Source organism: Mus musculus, chromosome 10 (genome assembly GCF_000001635.26).
Source record: "Mus musculus strain C57BL/6J chromosome 10, GRCm38.p6 C57BL/6J".
Taxonomy (NCBI): Eukaryota; Metazoa; Chordata; class Mammalia; order Rodentia; family Muridae; genus Mus; species Mus musculus.
Window position 1 is genome coordinate 22,682,400 of NC_000076.6, and position 23,794 is coordinate 22,706,193.

General features: G+C 45.5%; 2 protein-coding genes across 7 annotated transcripts in view; one reads left to right on the forward strand and one right to left on the reverse strand.

Annotated features, from left to right (window-relative positions):
* Positions 1-21,481, forward strand: part of Slc2a12 (solute carrier family 2 (facilitated glucose transporter), member 12) — a 58,891-nt gene extending 37,410 nt beyond the window's left edge. The window contains exons 3-5 of one of the 3 annotated variants that reach the window (NM_178934.4): positions 9,736-9,858; positions 11,595-11,727; positions 19,623-21,481. In NM_178934.4, the coding sequence (NP_849265.2) occupies positions 9,736-9,858; positions 11,595-11,727; positions 19,623-19,776 (410 nt within the window). In that variant the 3' untranslated portion in view covers positions 19,777-21,481. The remainder of the gene's footprint in view (positions 1-9,735; positions 9,859-11,594; positions 11,728-19,622) is intronic. The other 2 variants (XM_006512773.4, XM_006512775.4) reach the window with 2 other exon arrangements.
* Positions 21,478-23,794, reverse strand: part of Tbpl1 (TATA box binding protein-like 1) — a 28,790-nt gene continuing 26,473 nt past the window's right edge. For all 4 annotated transcript variants that reach the window (XR_001779520.2, XR_001779519.2, XM_006512730.4 and 1 more), the window contains exon 7: positions 21,478-23,496. Coding sequence is in view for 2 of the 4 variants with exons in the window: in XM_006512730.4 (XP_006512793.1) it covers positions 23,417-23,496 (80 nt within the window). In the remaining 2 variants the exon portion in view is untranslated. The remainder of the gene's footprint in view (positions 23,497-23,794) is intronic.

The window sequence follows — 23,794 nt, forward strand, 5'->3', positions numbered from 1 at the left end:
AGTGGAGTTGGGGATGTTTTGGATAGGTGTTGAAGTAGGGCTGGAGGTCGAACCATGAAGATCTGAGCCATTTCCTTCCTCTACAAGAAGATGAAAAGATATTCCCTCCTATCTCCTTTTCTGCCTTCTAAAACCCAAGGCCTTCAAGGCCCCTCAGCTCACCCTGTGATCAATATCCATGGAAAACAGTGGTATGGAAGGAGGTTGCTTAGCTTTAAGGACTGAAGTTAGGCCTAGTATGGAGACATATAGCTATAACCCAGGCACTTAGGCTACTCTATCAAAGAACAAACAAAGCTATTCTACATAATTGTATACTGCATTTACCTGGGACCAGTCTTTATTACAAGAATTACCTTCCTTCTGTTTTTGTTATCATTCTGCAGGTCTTCAGGGTCACCTGGTATAGATTCTCTTGGACACTTACAAGTTTTCACATCATTCTTTTTTTTAAAATTAGGTATTTATTTCATTTACATTTCCAATGCTATCCCAAAAGTCCCCCACACTCTCCCCCATCCACTCCCCCATCCACCCACTCCCACTTCTTGGCCCTGGCGCTCCCCTGTACTGAGGCATATAAAGTTTGCACGACCAATGGGCCTCTCTTTCCACTGATGGCCGACTAGGCCATCTTCTGATACATATGCATCTAGAGACACGAGCTCCGGGTGGTACTGCATACAATTCTTTTTTTTAAAAAAGCAGATGGATTCCCCATAGCGCATGACTGTGATAAGAGAGGCAAGTGACTGACTGCTCAGTCCCAGGCTGCACCTGTCATTTAGCTTCTTACAGGCTACGATCACGTGGTTGGAAACTGTTATTAGACGCGTTCTCACGACCGGCCAGGAAGAACACCACAGACCAGAATCTTCTGCGGCAAAGCTTTATTCTTACATCTTCAGGAACAGAGTGCAAGAAGCAAGAGAGCAAGAAGCAAGAGAGAGAAGCAAGAGAGAGAGAAAAGCAAGAGAGCGAAAAAGCAAGAGAGAGAGAAAACGAAACCCCGTCCCTCTTAAGGAGAATTCTCCTTCGCCTCGGACGTGTCACTCCTTGATTGGCTGCAGCCCATCGGCCGAGTTGACGTCACGGGGAAGGCAGAGCACAAGTAGTCATAAGATACCCTTGGCACATGCGCAGATTATTTGTTTACCACTTAGAACACAGCTGTCAGCGCCATCTTGTAACGGCGAATGTGGGCGCGGCTCCCAACATCTCCCCCTATCCTTTTAATAAGAGCAAATAGGCCACCCATATTAATGAGAGTGGAGATAGAGGTCAAATCCCCAGTGTGTAGGTAAAGGAGCCATGTACAGGATTAGCTCTTAGGCTTACAGGCTTTTTCCCAGAGCAACCCTGACCTGTTCCCGTGTCGTTTTGCCTGGGGGAAGGGAACTAGGACACTGAACCTTCATGAAAGATGACATGTCTCCCTAGAATAGGCTCATATATGCCGCAGAGCCTTTCCATTGCAGTGCTTAGCCTTGCAACTCTCTCGGGCTGCTGAAGCACACTCACTCTATCCCGTGCAATGAGACTAGCCTCGTGGGATATAAGAGCTGAGTGGCCAGCGACCTATTGCCTAAGCATAGATAACCATATATCAGGGGGAGCTCCATGTTCTAGTCCTGCAAGCGCCTGGGCAATAACCACCTTGTCTCTCCTAGTTTAGGCCTTAAGCTTACAGACCAATCAAAGAAGCAACACTAATCCACAGCAAAGTGTATCTCCAAATAATATTAATCCCACCCATTTTTTAAAGAAAGAAAATGCTGAGGAGATCCAATTGGGTAATCCTTTGGTCAGCGACAGGTCCAAGCGCGTGGAGTTGACCTGAAGTCTCAATTCCCGAAGGATCTGTTCAAATTCAGCCATCCAATTCTGTAACATATACTGAAAAAGACTTTTTGACAAATTAGCTGTCCTAGTAAATTTAACATACTGAATGGAAATAACACACAATCCCGGAAACTTTTGTTCACATCCCTGCTGAGTTATTTGTCATAATACATCTAGTTGTATCTGGACAAGATCTATGAGTTGATTAACCAGCATGAGACCTCTCTGTATCTTGACATTAGCTGAGGCCTGTTCATCTATGACTGTAGTCACTGAGGCTGACAAAGTGTTAATGGTGTCAGTCGTCTGGACCTGTCCAGACAGAGCCAAGGCTGTCTGAATCAAGGCCAAACCCAGTTCCTAGTTAGTGGTAAAAAAGCAGGAGAATACTTGAGCATTATACATCACCATCATTGGGAGTGGAAATGTCGACATTATCCCCCAACGCTGCTCTCTTTTTATTATTGACGCCCTGGACATCACCAAGACGAGGGACATTAGTATTTCCTTGGTCAGTCTGGATTTTTCGGGTGAGTCTTTCTGGTAACCAAAATGGGTTGTCTTCATTCTGTGGGAAAACACAGATAGCTCCCCTGGATCTTATCAAAATAGGATCCGGGCCATACCATTTATTATCAAGGACATTTTTCCATTTAACCATCTCATTGGGCCTATCTGGCTCTGAACAATGACGTTCAGCCGCAGTATGGCCATGAGCATCAATATTTAAAAAATTGAGTGTAAAGAGTGCCAAAGACACCGACACTCTTGGTGCTCGGGGTACAGTCTCCTCAAAAGTTCCCCTCTTCTGTTTTATAAGATAGGCTTTGAGGGTGCGATGCGCACGCTCAACAATACCCTGTCCTTGAGGGTTGTATGGAAGTCCAGTCAGGTGGGTTACGTCCATCTGACGGCAGAACTGTTGGAATTTTTGAGACGTATAAGCTGGTCCATTATCAGTCTTAAGGAGTCTGGGTTTCCCCCAAGCACTCCATGCCTCAAGACAATGTTGAATCACATGTGAGGCTTTTTCTCCGGTTAACGGAGAAGCAAACATGATGCCAGAACATGTGTCAATGGACACATGGAGATATTGAAGTTTTCCAAAGGAAGAAACATGTGTAACATCCATTTGCCAGACCTGTAGAGGTCGAATACCGCGTGGGTTAATTCCCACATGAGGAACTGGCAAGAACTCACAGCAGCTTTGACATTGAGTAACAATGTCACGGGCTTCTTTTCTTGTCAAGGAGAAACGACTGCGTAATGTTTCAGCCGTCACATGAAAATTGTTATGAAAATTTTTTGCAGCCTCTACCGGGGATGATAGGGCAGCAGCCACCACTTTAGTGGCCTTATCTGCCAAATCATTTCCCAGAGCCATGGGGCCAGGTAGGCCTGAATGGGCTCTAACATGAGTAATATAAACAGGAGATCTTCTAGATAACAAAACTAATTGTATCTGCTGAAAAATATTGGCAACTCTACTGGAAGGCTTAATCACTCCAGCCACTTCTAAAAGATTTACTGCATTAACCACATAATAGGAATCTGACACAATATTAAGGGGTTTTAAAAAGGTTTTTAAAACTTCTAAGACCACTAAACATTCTACCACTTGAGGTGAATTTTCATTATACTGTTTGGATACCACTTTACCATTAGCCACATAGGCACCTATGCCAGTTTTTGATCCATCAGTATATACCACAATCCCATTTTTAAGTAGGTTTCTTACTGTTATTTGTGGAAACACAACAGATTGATTTTGGGCAAACTGTAAGATTGGATGTTTTGGATAATGGTTATCTATTTTTCCTGAAAAGGAGGTAACTAAAACTGCCCAATCATTAGATGCGGCTGCCAAGGTTTGAACCTGTGCAGCGGTATAAGGTACAATTAAAAGATATGGACTTTGCCCAAAGTGGGTGATTGCTGCTTTTAGACCTTTAAGGGCAAGCTGTGCAATTGCATCAGGATACCAATCTATTATTTTAGCTGGGGATACGTTTGGATGGATCCACAACAATGGCCCATTCTGCCACAAAACTGCAGTTGGCAATTGTGCTGTCTTAAAGACACACAAACTGAAAGGTTGCGAATCCTCAATACGTTGTAATTGTGCATTCTGTAAGGCCTTTTCCACTTTTTGTAAGGCCTGGTTAGCAGCTAGAGTAAGAGTCCTAGGGGAGGAGATATGAGGATCTCCTTCTAAAATACTAAACAAAGGCCTTAACTCAGCGGAAGGAATCTTTAAAAAAGGTCTGAGCCAATTAATATCTCCCAACAGCTTTTGAAAATCATTTAAGGTATGGAGGTGATCTCTTCTTATCTCTACCTTTTGGGGCACAATCTTATCTGGGGACACCACAGAGCCCAAGAATTGTCCTGTATCAGAAATTTGGACCTTTTCTGTGGCTATCTGTAAACCCCACTGACTTAAAGTTTTAAGTAGAAAAGGATATGCCTTTTGTAGCATGGTAAGGTCTTTATGGCACAGGAGGATGTCATCCATGTAAAGGAGCAAAATTAAAGAGGGGAATTGTTCCCTCATTGGCAAAAGAGCTTTTTGCACATAAAGCTGGCACATTGTAGGACTATTGGACATTCCCTGTGGTAAGACCTTCCATTGATACCTCTTATCAGGTTCCATGTGATTAATAGAGGGGATGGTAAAGGCAAATCTGGGCCTATCTCTTGGACACAAAGGTATAGAAAAGAAACAATCTTTAATATCTATAATAATTAAATTCCAGCCACGTGGTAAGGCGGAAAGTACAGGGAGACCCCTCTGTACTGGGCCAAATAAGTTCATTTGCTCATTAATGGCTCTGAGGTCATGGAGCAGTCTCCACTTTCCTGACTTTTTCTTAATTACAAAAATTGGAGTATTCCAAGGTGAGGTAGAGGGTTCAATATGGCCTAATTTTAATTGTTCCTCTACCAGTTGAATCACAGCTTCTAGTTTTTCAGAGGATAGGTGCCATTGAGGAACCCACACTGGGTCCCCTGTTTTCCATGGTATGGGTCGTGCTGCCCCAATGGCCGCTAAGGAAAACCCAGACCCTGTCTGTCTTGGTTTCCATTAGGTGAGATGGGCTCTATCCTTCCCTGTTCTTGATGTCCTAACCCTTTTCCTTCTTTATAACCCATCTTTGCCATGATATTTTTTGCTTTAGTTGAATACCCTCCCGATGGGGCGTTTTCATTGGACAAAATAAGGCCCAGATGCTGCATAATATCCCTTCCCCAGAGGTTAACCGGGAGTGGGAGCACATAAGGTATGAATTTCCCTTGCTGTCCTTCAGAGGATTCCCACGTCAAGGCAACGGAGCTTATAGTGGGACATGATTGATATCCTAGGCCCTGTAATGAATGAGATGACTCTGTGGTGGGCCATGCTTTGGGCCACCAATGTGTAGAAATTATACTTTTATCTGCTCCGGTATCAAGGATGCCTTCAAACTCTTTTCCGTTGATCTTAAGGCGGAGCTTAGGTCTATCATTTAAAGATACAACCAAATAGGCAGAATCATTTCCTGAGGAGCCCATTTTCTTTATCTCAGGTCCTGCAGATTTCTCCCTGGTATTATCAGGGAGGAGCAGCAGCTGAGCTATCCTATCTCCTTTACTAATAGAAAAAACGCCCTTAGGGCTTGAGCACAGGACCTGTATTTCAGGGGAATGTTGACAATCCATAACTCCAGGGTGGACTACTAAGCCCTGCAAGGTGAGTGAACCCCGGCCGAGAATAAGGCCCATGGTTCCCGGGGGCAAGGATGGTATAGGCTCCACCGGCACCGGCTGAATACTCATTTGAGGCATTAGTAGGAAGTCGGAGGCGGCACGCAGGTCCACCCTTGTGGGTCTTCCTGGGTCGCCTCTCTGACTGCTTCCTGGGTCCTGACAAACCGGTTCCCATATCTTTGAGGGCCCTGGGACCGAGGGCCCGATGACCCGTTTTTTGGCACATCAGTTGATTGACTATCAGGTGGGGGAAGGACTCTGCCCTTTATATCCCTCACAGAGCGACACTGGTCAGCTCTATGATAACCCTTGCCACACTTAGAGCAAAGAGTGAGAGTCCCTCCCTGTTTACCTGGAGCTCTGCAATCTTTCTTAAAATGCCCAGGCTTTCCGCAGTTAAAACATGTCCTCTGATCATTTCTGCTCATGGAGCGGTTTTGGGATTGAAGGATGGCAGCCGCTAAACCTGCATTGCTGAGAGGTCCCCCAAGCTCTCGACAGACCCTGAGCCAGTCTTGTAAGCCTTTGTTCTTTCTTGGGGCTATGGCCGCTCGGCACTCCTTTGTGGCTTGCTCATAGATTAGCTGTTCTATTAGAGGCGCAGCTTGCTCTGACTCTCCAAAAATACGCTCTGCTGCCTCTGTCATTCTGGCCACAAAATCTGAGAAGGATTCCTGAGGTCCCTGGATTATCTTTGTTAACTGACCAGTGGTTTCACCTGCTCGAGAGAGCGCCTTCCAGGCCCTAATAGCCGTGGAAGAAATCTGGGCATAAGCTCCCCAATGGTAGTTTGTCTGATCAGCAGAATAAGCTCCCTGACCCGTTAACAAGTCAAAAGTCCAATCTCTCTGCTCTGGAGTCAAAGCAGCTGCGTTTGCTCGGGCCTGCGCTTGTGCAGCTTCGTGCCAAAGCGCTTTCCATTCCATGTATTTGCCCATACTAGGGAGAGCGGCTTTTACAACCGTTTGCCAGTCAGCAGGAGTTAGTGCCATGCCAGCGAGCCTGTCTAACTGCACCAAGGTAAAATTAGCATTGGTTCCGTATTTACGAACCGACTCAGCAATTTCTTTAATTTGTAAGTATTCTACCGGAGCGTGGACACGCCCACCCTCGGCTCCTTCAAAGACCGGAAATGCCTGTTGTATTTTCCTTTGTTCCTCTCTGGGAATGAATGAGTCTGCGCACTGCCTCTCTGCGCACTGCCTCTCTGCGCATTGCTGACGCACTACGCAGGGCGGGGACTCCGCATAGGGCGGACCTTGAAGCCGACTGCCCTGAGGCCAATCAGCAAACTGGCCTTCGCCAGCCGCTTTTGGCTTTTTTCTTGACCAATTAGCTGGCTGGTAATGGGCTGCTTCTTCCTCCCAGTCTGTTTCCTCAGAGGAGAATTCTTCACCTGCTTCAGAGCTACTAAGAGCTGGCTCCCCGAGCCCATCCAGCGATGAGCACAGGCTCCTTTTCCTAGAGACCTCCGCTAATTGATCTTTCTTCTTTTCCCTTTTTCCTCTTTTTCTTCTAATCTCTCTCCAGGTATTCTTACCTGACCTAAACTTTTCCTCGGGTTCAAGACCCTTGGAAAGGCCTGTATACTTACCGTTTCTCCTTGCTCCTACTCTCTCTCCCCGCTTTACTTCTGATAGACTGCCCTGAATTTCCTCTAGAATTTTCAGCCCTATCTTAATCACTTGATAACATGTGAAAAGGAACAAAAGGGCTCCTAACACCAGAAAAAATTCAAGGCCAAACATATTCCACTTTACTTCTGATAGACTGTCTTGAATTTCGTTAGAAAGTTCAAGGCCAGGCTTACCTCGTAAAGCTGTACTCACTGGTACTCTCGTTCCCCAGCTGAAAAGTTCTGAATTCATACAGTTGAATCCTTCTTAACAGTCTGCTTTACGGGAACCTTTATCACCGTCGTTCCCCAGCTGATGAGTTCTGAATTCGGCAGTTGAATCCTTCTCAACAGTCTGTTTTATGGGAACACTTTATCACCGTCGTTCCCCAGCTGATGAGTTCTGAATTCGGCAGTTGAATCCTTCTCAACAGTCTGTGTTACGGGAACCTTTATAAACGTGATCCGCAGTTCTGGTTCCGGAATGAGGGATCCTCCTTGCGCCAGTCCCGAGTTTTTTTCTCGTCCCGGAATTCGGCACCAATTGTTATTAGACGCGTTCTCACGACCGGCCAGGAAGAACACCACAGACCAGAATCTTCTGCGGCAAAGCTTTATTCTTACATCTTCAGGAACAGAGTGCAAGAAGCAAGAGAGCAAGAAGCAAGAGAGAGAAGCAAGAGAGAGAGAAAAGCAAGAGAGCGAAAAAGCAAGAGAGAGAGAAAACGAAACCCCGTCCCTCTTAAGGAGAATTCTCCTTCGCCTCGGACGTGTCACTCCTTGATTGGCTGCAGCCCATCGGCCGAGTTGACGTCACGGGGAAGGCAGAGCACAAGTAGTCATAAGATACCCTTGGCACATGCGCAGATTATTTGTTTACCACTTAGAACACAGCTGTCAGCGCCATCTTGTAACGGCGAATGTGGGCGCGGCTCCCAACAGGAAACAGCATCCTTCCAAGGGGTTTGCTACCCTCCAGAGTGCCTGGGCTGGGTACTTTGGAAATCCTTCCTTCTGTCCCATCAGATTCTCTTATCTGTCAGGCTGCCGTGTCTGCCTCGCTGCTGGGATGCCAAGAGCGACATCTGCATGTGGCTCAGGGAAGGCAGATCATAGTCCAAGATAGGGGTCCCAGTCCGTGTTTTCCCAGGTGAGAAACAGCAGGGGCTGGGACAGGTGATGTGGTTCTCAATCTCCTGTGTACCCAGATGCTGCTGGGGACTACAGGAATTGAGCACAGTGGTCTATGAGTTTGTCCTTCCCCTATGCGACAGGCAGGAAGGGGATGATGGCTGGGACCAGGACCCCAGGACCTGGCAGAATCCAGTTTGGTTCTGAGTGAGTGCTGAGAGTACAGAGGGGATGGAAAAGAGGCTGGCCTTCTCCTTCTCAGGGAGATTTAGGTGAGGCTCTTTATGACAAAGAGGACCCCTCCCACCCCCATCCTTGATGAAGGAAATGTTCTTTATTCGTCACAACTGCTTTATTTATGATGGCTGCGAATGGATAAGTCTTACTCAGGGTAAATCAGGGGTTAAACACCTTTTGCAGGAAGGGATGCCCAGGAAGGGATGCCCAGGAAGGGAGGCTCATTGGCTAAACACTCAGGGCCTATCTTGACTGCGCATTAACATGGAGAACTCTAGGTGTTTATGCTACATGACTGGTTGTAATAATGATCCTCTCAGTGGGGCATCACAGTTCCATGTTCTAGGACAGGTAGACTCTGGCCAGGAGCTGCTTCTTAACGCCTGGCATTCTTAATTATGAGATTTCCCGGGATTTTGGCAACTGCTTTAAACTTACCAGGTCCTCTATCTGGTGGCCCAGTCCACTGCCTTCACACACTTACCGTCACGTTCCTTCACTCATATTTACTGTGCCATTGCCGAGAAAGCACGTTGACACGAAGAGGAAGTTTCAAAGCCCGGTCAGGGTTCCGTGCCCCACTTCACTTAGGAGCTTTGTGGCCTTGGCAAGTCATTAACCCCTCAGAGCCACAATCTCTTCCTCTATGAATGGAAAAAAAAGCAGTGGTTTCACCTGCCCGGGGTTGGCGAGGGTCAAATGAGAAGATGCAGATGCGTTTGCCAAGTCAGCCCACAGTAAAATCCCATCCCTGTTTGAGCAAATCAAATTTGTGAGCAGAAGACAAGTTAATTTGCAATTTTCTGCCCTTCTCAATCTAAGCAAGCAGAGCCTGCCACTCTCAGATTAAAAAAAAAAATTCCTCTGATCAATTTGATTGCAAGAAGAGTCTCCTTCCAAAAATCTAGTTGTCTAGTCTGGTACAATCAAATTTGAGAGCAATATTTAATTTAGGACTTCTGTCTGCCCATCTTACCCCGGGCTATGCCGTTGAGTTGGAAAAAGGAGAGATGTCACTCTCAGGGCTGCCCTGTGGAAGTGAAAGTCTGCCTTGACCTGCTGCCACAAAGCCAGGCAGGACTTGGAGAGAGACCATGGAGGGTCTCTTTGTGTCCAGGGTCTTCGTTAATTTCTCTGTCTCACCATTTTCTCCTTTGTCCTAGTGCCTTGGTTGGTGCTTAGTGAGATCTTTCCCGGTGGAATTAGAGGCCGCGCCATGGCCCTGACATCTAGCATGAACTGGGGTGTCAACCTTCTCATCTCTTTGACATTTCTGACAGTGACTGGTAAGAACTCTTTCCCATCGATGTCCTCATAATCTTTGTAAAGATGTTTATTGTGGGAAAATATCAAATATACCCACAAGTAGAGAGATTGGTAATGAACCAGTATGTAGCTATGTACTCAACCTAAGCAGCCTTCAATCTTAATGCTTTTCTAACCCCATGCCTCCCACTTATCAAATTTATATATATTTCATGGAATTTCAGCATGGATATCTGGAAACTTAGAGAACAATATAATTACCACCCTTGAAATATTAATCATTTCCCCAGAATCTCTGTTTCCATTCTACAGAGTACCTTATAGTTACTTTTGATTGCTTGGGTTATCTGTGAATGTATAATTTACAGCTGAATGGCACGGCCCAGCATGTGTAGGCATTGTCTTAATTCTTCCTACTAGATTTCCTACTCCCTTACAGTTTTAGGGGAGAGAGCACCTGACTTGTTACATAGAGTTTTTGCAGGGTCAGGGTCTTGATAGTTTTCCTGTGTCCTGTCTTTTGCATTCCCTGTAAGTTCCTATGTCTCCATGGAGGCTTGGAAGGCCTTGGGGGATTTTACCAGTTAGCACATTCCTGGCAAGTGACCGAAGGATATCTTGTCACCCTCCCAGTCTGGCTGCCCAACCCCAACCCCAGGCCATGTTGAACTCCTTGGATTCTTGTCACCCAGCCCCTCTGTTGTCATTCTCTCAAATTGTCTATGTTGTTTGTTGTTATTTTGTTATTTTATTTTATTTTCCTGGAATGCTTCTCTAAAGAGAGATTTCTTCTCACTCCTGTTTGGCTACTCTGAATATGGATCTTATATAGGCAAGATAAATGCTTGAAACTTTGTGCGTTAGTTCTCAAAATACTGAAGTAACAATGTGGTTCACCAGTGCTCTTCAAAACTTACCACTGAGATTCTCTCTCTCTCTCTCTCTCTCTCTCTCTCACACACACACACACACACACACACACACACACACACACACACACACGAGACAGAGACAGAGAGACAGAGAAAGACAGAGACAGAGTCAGACAGACAGAGACAGAGATGGAGACAGAGACAGACAGAGACAGAGAGAGGACTAAAAATGGCAACAAATGGCCTGAATCTTTGCAGGAAGACTAGTTGATATCCTAGATGAGCTAAGGACAAGGCAGACTCTTGAATAGATTTTTTTTTTTTAGCATGAATCCTGGGAAAACAGATTCTTTTTTTTCCCCAGTGGTAGTTGTCTTTCTGGGAACTGACTATGTAGTAGAGTCTGGCCTGAACTCATGGCAATCCTCTTGTGTAAGCATCCTCTCTCAGCTGGTATTATAGGCACAAGCTATTATACACAACCAGATCTAATTCATTTTTAAGTCCTGGACTGATCAAAAATATTCTACTTGAGATGTCTAAAGATCTCTATGTATTTTCAAAGATCAAGTTTTCAATCATGGATGAGAGTGATTTAAGAGATATGAGTCTTCTTTTCCTTGGCAATAAGCCTTTGGATTTCGGCAGTTAACAAGTTGTTAAGACAGCTCTTTGTATTTTACTTGAGAGGGCTGGGGGAGGGGGGTACTATAAAACAAAATGAACCTGGCCCTCTTCTGAATTTGTAAATCTCACTTCCGTGGAGAGTTTTACCATGCACAAGGATACACATGGCTTTCCATAGGCTCTGAGAAGTGATGCTCAGAAATGAGATCAATGTAGCACAGAATACGTTTCTAATCACTCTCTTTTGTCCTTTATAGATCTTATTGGTTTGTCATGGGTATGCTTCATATACACAATCATGAGTCTGGCATCGCTGGCTTTTGTTGTTCTGTTTATACCTGAGACTAAGGGATGCTCTTTGGAACAAATATCAGTGGAGCTAGCAAAGGCGTAAGTATTTGTATCCTTGGTCTTTGTTTGAAGTGCAGTTTTTACATACAATTAATTAAATAAACATCTGAAGTTATTTTAGGATATTTCCTTTGCTGTAAGACTGTCTACCTGATCCCACTGCCCCAACCGTGTCCTTGATGTGTGTGAACTTTTGTTCATTGATATACAAGACTTTTAAATCTCTATTCAGTGATGAGCAATAATCCCAAGCTGGGCGTGGTACTAAAAGCCGGTGATCCTAGCACCTCAGAGGTGAAGCCAAGGGGACTGAGTTTGAGGTGACCCTTAGCCTCACATCAGTGTTAGGCCAACTTAAAGAGACCTCGCCTCAACCTTCCTCTCTCCCCCAAGAAAGAAGTCTTCATTTCTAGCTCCTCACTCAGGAGGCTGGCTTTGTTTGAGGTTCTAGGTAAAGGCTGGGATATGATGCCTGTCCTGGGCTAAGACCATGGATAGCTTCAGCGCTTCATCTAAAACAGGCTCAAGGGTCTTTTGTGCCCAAACCCTTACGGCTACGATTAGTAGAAGAACTCTTGGTGCTAAATGTCTATAATTCCTTATAATGTGGTACATTCAAGTTAATTTTAGTGAAGGTTAGAAGTGTCTTACACGGTTAGGCAGTTAGAGTTAAATTCCAGGCACTTAAGTGGGTTACACATGGAGAGATGAAATAACTAATGGAACTGGCAAGTGGGGCCATGAACAACTTTCAGAGCAGGGCACCAAGTTCTAACTGATCAGGCCCCAGGGAAGTGGTGGCAATAGTCTAGGAGTGGAGGGGAACGTGTTCTCCTTAGGATTCAATTAGAAATGGGGTCAGGGTTAGTCCTCAGCTTTACTGCAAAGGAGGAAACTGGACAATAGTTTTTAATAGGTTGTGACTTCTCTTTTAAAAATAATGCTCAGGCACTGAGGAGACATAGACGGTAGCAGGAACTATGACAGTGACCCCCTAGGCTTCATCTCAGGCAAGCTCCAGGGTGACTGATGAGCTGATAGTGGAACTATGTGTGCAGATACAAAGGCCGGCCAGTTAGTCCTGTGTTAGCCTAGGCTGGAGTGAGGAGACTCCCGGAAAACTTTCACTTTGTGTTGCTGACCCTTGGTATGGTTACAGTCTTTAAAACAGTTGACCTCCGCCGGGCGTGGTGGTGCACGCCTTTAATCCCAGCACTTGGGAGGCAGAGGCAGGCAGATTTCTATGTTTGAGACCAGCCTGGTCTATAGAGTGAGTTCCAGGACACAGAGAAAAACCTGTCTTGAAAAACTGAAAAAAAAAAAAAAAAAAAAAAAAAGAAGCTCATGGGGGCTGGGATAGGTTGTGCACAGGAATGTTGCATTCAGTGCTGTGCTATGAAGGTAACGTGCCTTTGAGACTGGGAAATGGGCCCAGAACAAAGGGGGGTCAGGAAGAGTCTCTGACTATCTTAGTAAAGAATTTTTACTTTAAAGGAAGTAGTGGTTATTTTTGTTGTTGTTTCGTTTTTGTAGTGTGTAGTGTATGTGGAATATGCACACGTGTTGGGATACTTGTGCCGAGAGTATACATATGGAGGTCAAAGCTGGACTTTGCCACCTTCCTCTATTGATCGCCACTGTATTCCCTTGAGCTAGGGTCTCTCAATGAACTCGATGTTCACTGTTTTGGCTAAGCTGGATGGCCCGGATCCTCTCGGCTCCACCCCTCAGTGTTAGGGCTGCAGGCATGCTTAGCCATGCCCAACGTCTACATACGTGCTGAAGATTTCAACTCAAGCCCCCACCTTTATACGGAAAATGCTCTTATCCACTGAGCCACCCCACCCCTCTAGAGGAAGTGTTTAAAACAAAAGGAGATGAAGTGGCCAGAGTTTAGAAGGAATGCTCTGGCAAAATAGGAAGGATGGACATAGAAGTGGCTGAATAGAAGGAGCTATTTGAGATGGTTGATGGGAAGGCATGAAGCTGGTCAGGGTTCACGCTCTCTTTTCCTGGGCAAGAGAGCCCAGGAAACTGGAATCTCTACAGGAAGGATGGCTGAGGGAAAGGAGGCAACTAGAACAGCTCTCAGGCTTGCAGAACCAATCCAGTATGTACGTGACATTGAAGGTGGCAAGATGTCGGGGACGAGGGGCAGGTTTGGCTGAGGGTCTGTTGTGGAGGTTGGGGTTAGCCCTGAGCTCCATCTGTACAGATCTCCTCTGTGGCGCTCAAGACGCGCAGTGGACGGAATGTGAGCAGGCACAGGAATCCTGGACTCCGGAGAAACAGCTTTCAAGATACAGATCTGGTAGTCAACACAGGGCTGCAGGTACTTGGTACGTGGGCAGCGGCAGGGTGAGAAAGGTTGGCAGGGCCCAGGCTTTTGGCAGCCATCTAAGAACAATATTAGAAACCATCAGTGCAGAAGAGGCTGGCTTGAGCAGGCAAGAGATCTGAGGCTTGCCTTTTGTTGCGTGCATGGTTAATCCAGTTTATGAATATATACTTTGAATTACCCAACTCCTAACCCAAGGCATAAAATGTGTTTTACAAGTTTGTTAAAGAAAAAAAAAAAGTCTTGTGAACAATAGTAAGTCTGTTAAGATGGAATTGCCGAGCGAACCGTTACTTTCCTTTAACAAACAAAAGTAAGGACTTACTATCCATCACACTGTAGTTCCTCCCAAAAGTCTCAACTTTTAAAACTTTTCTCATTAAGCAACTTTCGGGTAGGGTTGTCAAATAGAGCAAAGCGTAAATCTTAACGATTTGAAGACAGCATTAAGAAATACCTAATTTTTCTGTTTAATGGTCTTCTAGAATGCTCCTTGAGAGCATAGGATTTGGGTATCCAAAGCTCAGCAGAACTTATTCAGCATTCTGGGAGGGGGAGAACAGTAAGAGAGTACACGCCGGACTTACTGTCTGTGAGACCCACATTTGGTTCTTTTGAGTCATGCAGTTACTCAGCACCTCAGCTGGCACCGTCGGAGGCAGTCTGAGGCAGTTGAAAACTAGGAGCGGTCCGAAGCAAAGTTACTGTGACCCCCTCAACACTATGGTGACAGATAACAGGCAAGGGCATGAGGGTGGGCAGCAGAGAAGTTGGAAGAAGGTGGCCTGTGGCTTAAACACAGCACTAGCAAGGCAGTACCTATCCGGTGCATGCTACAGGGGGACCCCCAGAAGGAGCTCTGAAAGGAAATTCCTTCAACTCCTCATCTCACAGTCCTAAAGAGCCGAAAGCTTTTCCCTGCTTGGTGCAGTCAGTCGAGAAATGCTTTTAAAATAAAAATGTGTAAGCAGCTTGAGTTATGTAAACCGACAAGAAAGGTTTGAAGCATATGTTAAGCAAGGGTCCCTGGAGAGAAATGTCAGAGACAGAAATCTGTGGTATGAGTAGATTATCACATTAACTAAGGAAATGTAGGGCAGTGGGAAGCCCATGGAACTTGCTAGTCCATGGAAACTGAAGCCAAGCGATGGAGGAGGGCTACTGCTGAGCTGAAGGAGTCTTCTGGAATCTAGAAGTTAATAAAACAAGCCAATCAACTTTTGTCACCATGAAAATCAGTTCTGATGTGCAAATCCCAATAGTTTTCCTAAGGAGTAAGAAAGTTAACTATAACATCACATTAATTTTAAATTTGATACTACTGTACATTGCTTAATATTTCCCCCTCTATTTAGAGTTGGTCCCCATCCCAGCCTGTTTTTACAAAGCTGATAAAACAAGTATTCTTCCAAGGATGCTAAATTCCTTATAAAATAAATAGTGACTCAGCTGAGAGTCAGGAAACATAGCTGCTATCATGTAATTTGAAAGGGTTTTGTTTTTAATATCGGCCTTGACAACTACAACCCCCCCCCCAGTGGGATGCTTGCTATATTCAGTTTCTTCAAATGTGATTTTCCTTCCTTTCTTCCCCCAACGTAGGTGAAAACAAACCAGTAAATGTTTTATAGTTTAGTTCTGAAGTCTTTTTTACTATTAGCCAGTCAATGTGATTTGTCCATTCCTGTAGGCAAACGAACTGCTTCTAAATACTGAGAGCGTGAGAGATGGATCTGTCAGTTATGTGTGTGCCACGCAAACATGTTTGTCCCCAGCATACGTGAAAAGTGGGGTGGTAGCAATGAATGCTTGCAATCCCAGCATTGGGAAGGAGAAGACAGGACAGGATCCCTGAAGCTTGCTGGTCAGCCAATCCACTCAGACCTGTGAGTTCCAGGTTCAGTGAGAGGCCCTGGGTGTACATGTGAGATATCCAGTATCGCCACAGAGCACACATACAAAGGCACACAGTAAATAAATGAACAAATATATATTTATTAAGCAACTATTATGTATGCATCAGACACTGCTGAAGGTTCTGTAACCAAACTATGAATGAGAAAAAACAATACTCCCAGGATAAGAAAAATGTGCTGACTAGTGTTTGGGTGTGGCAGGCTTCCGAAGGCTGTGCTAAGATAACCTTTAAGATTCGGCTCAGGAAGGTAGGGGTACAAAGAATGCAGGCAGAGAGCAGCAGCTAGTCCAGAGGCTAACTCAAACAGGTTTAACCTGTTTCTGGAAGGGCAAGAACTCTTTAAGAGGTCACAGTCCTGGGATTGATAAGGCAGGCTGAGGGAGGAGTTGCTCTACCTGCAGTGGGAGAGTGGACAGTGACATGCCAGGACTGGCATTTCGGGCCAGGTAGGTCATGAGCAGCCCGAGGCGTAGGGACGCTCACAAGCACAGGGCTGGCTTCAGGTGGCCCTTCATGCTGCAGGGCAGCACAGATCTCTAGTCTTCTGTCCTAGCCACTGTCTGGTGTTGTACACACACCACCAGCCTCCCTCCAGGTTCAAGTGCCAATTCTGTATTCCTATGACATCAGCCCCCTCATACCCCTTCCCCCCCCTTTTCTAAGACTTCTGCTTGCTTCTCCACTCTCCCCGTTTTTATCTTTGTACTTTTTATCAGCATGAATACAGACTTGCAGAGATTTTCCACCTGCCCCCCAATCTCGATGCCTTCTCCTCCTCCTCCTCCTCCTCCTCCTCCTCCTCCTCCTCCTCCTCTTCCTCCTCCTCCTCCTCTTTCTTCTTCTTCTTGATACGGCTCCATGAATCCCTGGCTTGTCTTTAACTCATTCCATGGCTGAGAATAACCTTGAACATCATACCCTCTTGCAAGTGCATTGATTACAGGTGTGTACCACCATATCCGGTTTATACGGTGCTGGGGATTGAAGTCAGGGCTTCTTGTACGCTAGGCAAATAATCTGCCAACCAAGCTACATACTGCTTCTCCCTAGCTTCTAAAAAGGGTATTTTAGTGCCATTTTTCTTCCAAATTTGCCAGTTCTTTCTTTATAGCAAAGCTCTTTATCCATTCTGCTCATTTCCCTTCTCTTCAGCCTGCTCCAGTGAGACCTCTATGCACTTCCCTGGAAACGGTCCTAACGAACGCAGGGGCCAGTCCTCAGCTCGTGCTTCAGTGGGGTATGCGACCCTTTCTGAATAGCTTTACCGCACCCATATGAGGACCTACCTTCTCATTGTGCCACCTCTCCCTGCACACCTGTCCTCGCCTGGCTCCACGCCATCTCTGTGGTGAGCGTGGACTTCCTCCCACGTCTCTTCTCTCACACTCACTGCCTCATCTGGGCCAATGTCATGCCCTCTGCACCACGTGTACCAGGAGCTGAAATTAATCCACCTCCATCTCTCCTAACCTGGAGGTGTGCCTTGCTTATAATCTCCCTTCGTGTGAAGATAAGCTAAGCATGCTAGTAAGTTCACCCACTGGCTCCCGCCCTACTTTTCTCATTTGATGTGTCTTCCTTTTCTTTGCTGGAGTCTTTCATCTCTTCCCCACACCCTACCTCCAGAGCAGACCATACCTCCAGAGTGGGCTGTGCTGGCTCCCTTTGTCATCCCTTTGTTCCAGTCCCCTGGGGTTTGTCACATGGAGGAAAAGCAATGCAGTTCACACTTCCTACTGCTCCACTCAGGCCAGCAGCTGTTCCTCATGTCCTTCCCCGAGGCAGCTATCTGCCCTAGTGCCACTTCCCTTTTTCCTGCCAGCTAGAAGACTGGAGTTAAGAATACTTGTGAACTGCCATGTACGTACTGGGAACCGTGCAGAGGTTCTCTGCTCGAGCAACAGATGCTAATGGGCGAACCCCATCCGACAGGAGCTTTTAGTTTGCTGCTGTTTCCCATCCTGGAGGACAGTCTCCTGGCTTGTAAAGCTTTCTATTGAATGCATTAACAAATGAACAGGAGAACTGGATATGGGAGCGAGCCATGGCCCAGGAAACTTCTAAGCTTTTGAGGCATAGATACTGCAGCCTGAAGGGGCCTAGGCTTCAAGGTACAGGGGTAGTTAGAATAATCTTAGATGTATTAATTTGGAGATGTTCATTAGAGTTACAGAAGTTGGCAGCAGAATGTGAATGTTAACTCTGTAAGTCTTTATAGAGTTGAATGTTGGAGGCCATTGACCTCATGAAACCAGATGAGAGCATTCATCTGAAACAGAGGAGAATGAGGCCAAGACTGAACCAAGCCCTCCATCAGAGATCAGAAGAAAGAGATCACCAAGGTCTGAGAGGCCAAAGATGAGGAAACCCGAGGGAACATGTATTTCCAAAGCCAAGAGGTGTTCCAAGGCAGCGTAGACTGAAAGGTCAGACATCTCAGGCTTGGGACTCCAGGAGGCTCAGGAGCTGGGGCTGACGCTGCTGTCTCAGTGGGGAGGACATCTGGCTCTGCCGTGGAGAACAAATGTACAGGGTGACCTTTCACTGATTGTCACTGGTCCCTTCTCTAGCTCCTGTTCTCAAGTACCGTGCTCAACAGACTAGGTCTCCAGTCCTTCCCCAGGACTCTGAAGGCCGATGCTTGCCACCCACATCTTCACTTCCTCTCTTGCTTGGCTCAGATTCTCTCCTCCTTGACGCTTCCTGTCATTCAGGAAAACCTAGCTCTCATCAACACCTCTCAGCTTATTTTAGCCCTAATCTGAAAAGCAAATGCTATATGACCAGTCTCGTGCAAGGTTAGGGACGTAACCCCGACACAGCGCTGTAGGATGCCCTGCCACCCGGAGCAGTTCCCTGAGGAAGCAGCCCTTTCTGCTCTTTGAGATACTTCAATACCACCTCCCACTTTCTGTCGTGGCTCTCTTGGTCAATGCCTTTTGTGGTGATCATGCTTTCTGTCCCTCCACCCCCACCCCGTCCATCCAAGTACTGTGCCAGTGCATTCTGGGATTCTGCATAAGGACTCCCAACTTGACCTCCAGGAATTATGGGTTGCTGAGCAATATATAATCCCTATGGAAACCCTTGCTCTGTCCCCCATTCTGTTTTCTCATCAGCTTTACACCCCCAAATCACATGCTTTTGTGCTTGTCTATGAAAGCACAAGCCCTTGGAAGCTAGTTTTATCCAACTCCACCCACTCTGCCTACTGTGACCCATTTCATCCCTGTGGAAGAGAGAAAGGTTCACAGGCGCTCCCTTCCTGGTAAATAAAAGGGTACAGCATATTTTATGCAGATGGAAGTAATTTATGCTGTAGAAAAGGGGAACAGAAGGTGGAATATTGGCATAATAGGGAGCTAGAAAATGCAAGAACATGAGTCACGATTAGGGGTGAAGTCAGCCCCTTTTGGAGTCTTGGCCTGTACAGAGGGGTGCTGTGGCCATGTTCTGAGAGGATGGCTGCCCCAGTTTACTCTCTGCATGAGATGGAGCAGAGGCCAAAGGTATGTATCACAGTTCTCAAGCACATTAAGGCTTCACAGTAAAAACGTTTTTCCATGAACTAAACCATGACAACCCCAGGGCGATTTTAAAAATAATACGCTGCAGATTTCTTTCAAGTACTATATAAACGAAGAATGACATTTTCATTAGCGCCTCTCTCTCTTTCAGGAACTATGTGAAAAACAACATTTGTTTTATGAGTCATCACCAGGAAGAATTAGTGCCAACACAGCTTCAAAAACGAAAGCCCCAAGAGCAGCTCCCAGAGTGTAACCACCTGTGTGGAAGGGGACAGTCACAACGGCCCTCGCCAGACACCTAACGGGCTCCAATCCCTACGTGTGGCACAGTGGCAGGACTTACAGGGTCTCTGCCATGTTCTCTCCTCACTGTCATGGAGAAGTTAGAAAGACCACCATTAATTCCTCTTCCCAAAACAGACTTTTGCCAAAAGGTACAAGAGGCACCAATGTCCTGATGTATCAGGTCAAGCAAACAATACTGGCAGGTTCAATGCCTTCAACTTTTTCTCTAGTTCAGCTTTTGAAAAGACTACATACATTCTAGTGATGAGGCCTGGCTCTGCCTTAAGCTGTCTGTGTAGGATGCCACTTACAGCTTGGTACTCAAGACACAGTGGTGTTCTGGGCAGGCACTTACCACGTGTGCCTCTGAAGACACTGTGTGGATGATTTCATTGCATCTACGTTGTAGTTTAGGATGGTGTCTTGAATAAGACTTTAGTTGGCATTCAAGTCCACCAGTACAAAGATTATGCAGCTTATACATCACACATGAGACACTTGTTAATCAAAGTACTCTTTTGTAAGTTTTATGTCAATTTTTAAAACTCTAAGATAAACCATTTTCCATTTCTTTTTAAAAATTGAGTAGAAAGATTAATTTAAAATTCCTGGGACCATATTTATTTAGAAATAGCTGTTAGTAAATATTAGACAAGGAGTCCGGACATAATATTTATCCAGATCTCTAAGCAGTTAGCTTTAAATTATACAGTAAAAATCTCTAAGAGTTGTCTCCTGGGAAGGCTTTCGTGGTAACCTGTCACAGCCCACCTTCCTGCACTTCTTCCCTGCCCTCAGGAATCACTCTACCTCAGGCTACAGACAGAGGGATGGCCCTGACCTCAGGCCAGGTACCTTCCTTTCTGTGATGAGCAGTGATGGAGAGCCACGCCAGCAAGGTGGCTTTTACCCACGGGATGCGCTTCTCTGGCCTGCTTTTTCCATTTGAGTTTTAAGATTTGACAAAGCATTTCACCGAGAGAATTTGCATGTGATAGAAAAATAAATCTGTGATTTAAAAAAAAGAGACCAGACCCCCTCCCTAATTTGGGTTTTTCTTCCTTTCACCACCAAATGGTCCCAGTCTGACGAGGTGTGTGCCCGCCACATGCCCTGGTAGCCAAGAGGATGAGGATGGGCAGCAGCAGGAGCCAGCGTAGAGCCTGGGCCTCAGGCGCACAGCAGGAGGCCTGCTTCTCAAGTGCAGCCTCTGAGGAAGGGAGATTTAAACCCTGATCCCATCACAGTGTGTTTCCAACTCGGGAAGAACTGTGCTGGTTCCTTTCTTGAGGGAAGAGGGGGTGAGGTGTGTTTTGTGAAGCTGCACTTCAAATTTACCAGGAGTCTCTGCAGTCATAGGCCACCCTTTAAAAAGACTCAAGGCAGGTTATCAATGTAAGCTTTTTTTTTCCCCTCCAAGTTCTCAGATTAAGATCTTTTAAAAACTGTTAAATGATTCGATTTTGCACGTACATGGACACACACACACTTGGCTATTTTGTTTGTGTATTCCTTGTGAATGGGCAAAAATAAGCAAATGTAGCTTATTACTAATGACTTCAATGAAGCGTTGGAACCTTCTATTGTTCTCTTATCACCAAGTATGGAACGAGACATTTGTGTTTTCAATATAACCTTTTACCCAGTATTAGCCCCATGCCACTCCGAGCACATGAAGCCTGTGGTTTTCAAAAATAAAAAGGGGGAATACTTAAAACTTGGATGTATATATTCACAGTTTTTATTTATATAAAAAATTTTACAGTACTTGTAGAAAACCAGGCGACGCAACACCCACTCACTCCTTCCCAGCATTTTTGTGGGGACTGCCCAGGAAGCTGCCAGACAGTGGCCTCACAGGTGACCCCAGACTCGGCCATGCTCACTCTTCCCTCCTTAGACACTCATTTACCCAGAGCTCCAGCTCTGCCTGGCTTTCAGGTCACTGAACACTGAACATGTTACAGCGAATGGATCTGCACCTTCCCTACCCAAGTTTCTGCCTCACATACATGTTTCTGAACACTGCAAACCAGGAGTTCACTGTTAAAACAAGTGGTAAATCCTCACGGTTTTAAAGCCGTCTACTTCTACCTCTGGTTTTTTAAAAATAATCTTAAAACAAGCAAAAAAAAAAAAAAAAAAACCAAAACCCAAATATAAAAACAATTTTTAAAAAATTGAAGGCTTTAAAAAGTCACAATGAATTATGGGAAAAGCAAGTGCAAAGCTCACCTTTGCTCCCACGTTCTGAAGGAGCTGAGGGGCAGGGGATGAGGAGGCTTTAAGAAAACAGAACTGAACACAGACTCCTATGCACTGCCCAGCCAGTGCTTAAGTTAGCCTTGGAAGGTCTGTAATATGGTGCACATGTCACAAGCCTTTGCAAACATTTCAAAAATACAACAGTAAGTCAGAGCTTGGTGGGAAATAGTTTCGTCTGTACAGAGAATCTAAGTTTTGACTCCACCTAGTTTATTGGTAGGTAAAGCCACTCCTGGCTACACTAAGCACCTGTCCGACCATGCCTTTCCACCCAGAGCCCATGCACGGCTGAGGCCCTGTCTCATGGAACTGAAGTTTAAGAGTGGCCTCTCTTAATCCTCCAGTCACCCTTCACATGCACTACTCAGACACGGCGAGGACAGAGACCAGCTTGCCAGAGGCTTTGGGTCAAGTCGAGCCACTTCTTGTTAAAACACAATGTCAGTCAATTTCTGACAAGACCAGCATAGCCTTGAGCACCGACCTAAGGGTAGTTAAGAACCTCTGCTGGCTCGTTCATCTACAGCCAGCTTTCCAGAATAACAAGGGTTACGGGGCTACTGCAGATCCACCTAGACAGGAAAAGGCCTCTCTTCAAAACTACAACCTCTTAGCTTTTCAAACGCATTTAACATTTTCTATCATATTAAATTAGTAACACAAACATTATCATTTACCTGTGGAGTTCTACCCTAGTTACCTAGAGCTTATATACATGGTTTTTACTTCCAATCTGCGAGGAGAACATTCTAATTGATATTTGGTAACAGAGCATGAAAAGATACTATATACATGTAGCATACACACAAATATATACAAACTCACTTCAAAAAGAAGCCCACACACTTTAGCCAAAGTCTAAGCCTGCATAGATTTAAAAAAAATTATGAATACAGTTGTTTAAAAGAAAAAAATGGTGAATAAAAGTTACAGAATGGATATGAAGAGAGATCTTTTCCAAACTTTTATTTGTGCACATTCAATTTAAAAAGATAACGTTTACAGGTTCTTTGGTGCCCATATTCAGCATACAAAAATGTAAAAGACTATTCACAAATCAAACACATTAGCTCCAACTGGAAAAATAATGACATCAATAAAACAACTGTCGGGAAGTGCACACTGCGACAGCTCTGCCTGTGGGACATGGAGATTACTGCGAAAATAAATAGAACGTCCTTTTGTAAAAGCAGCAATGTCATGTCTTGTAAACTTCCTTTTTATATTACAGCAAACTTTGAAGTAAAATCCAAAGGGACTGGAGCTTACACTGCAGCTGTGAGTCCGAGTCTGTCCTCGGTCACTGTTGGTCCAGTTTTCCTTGTGTTTTGAGTCCAATGTGCAGCAGGTCTCAAACGGTGCTCAGGTGGAGACTAACCAACCAAGTTTGAGTTATAAAATCTCCTTCCTGCTTTCAAACACGAACGGGTAGATCTGTTCCACGGCAGTCGCCACAGCCTTTACATTGGGCCCTGTAAGAAGAACGAGGAAGGGTTGAGGAGTCCGAAGAGGGCACCCCCTGGTTTAGCAGCTCAGGCCTCTGTTCACAATGCTACAGCACACTTCCACAGTCCCGGCCGGACAGAGCCACAGCAAGAACCCAGGCAGCACACTGTTTTAAATCACAAAGTCAGTCATGTGCTTTATCTCTGGCCCTGGCAGAAGGGTCCAAAACAGCAATCAGTACAGGGAGGAAGGACAGACGTTCGCACAGTCCCACTGTTATCAGATTAGTCTCAGGGCCCCTGCAGGAACCCATCCAAGAGATGC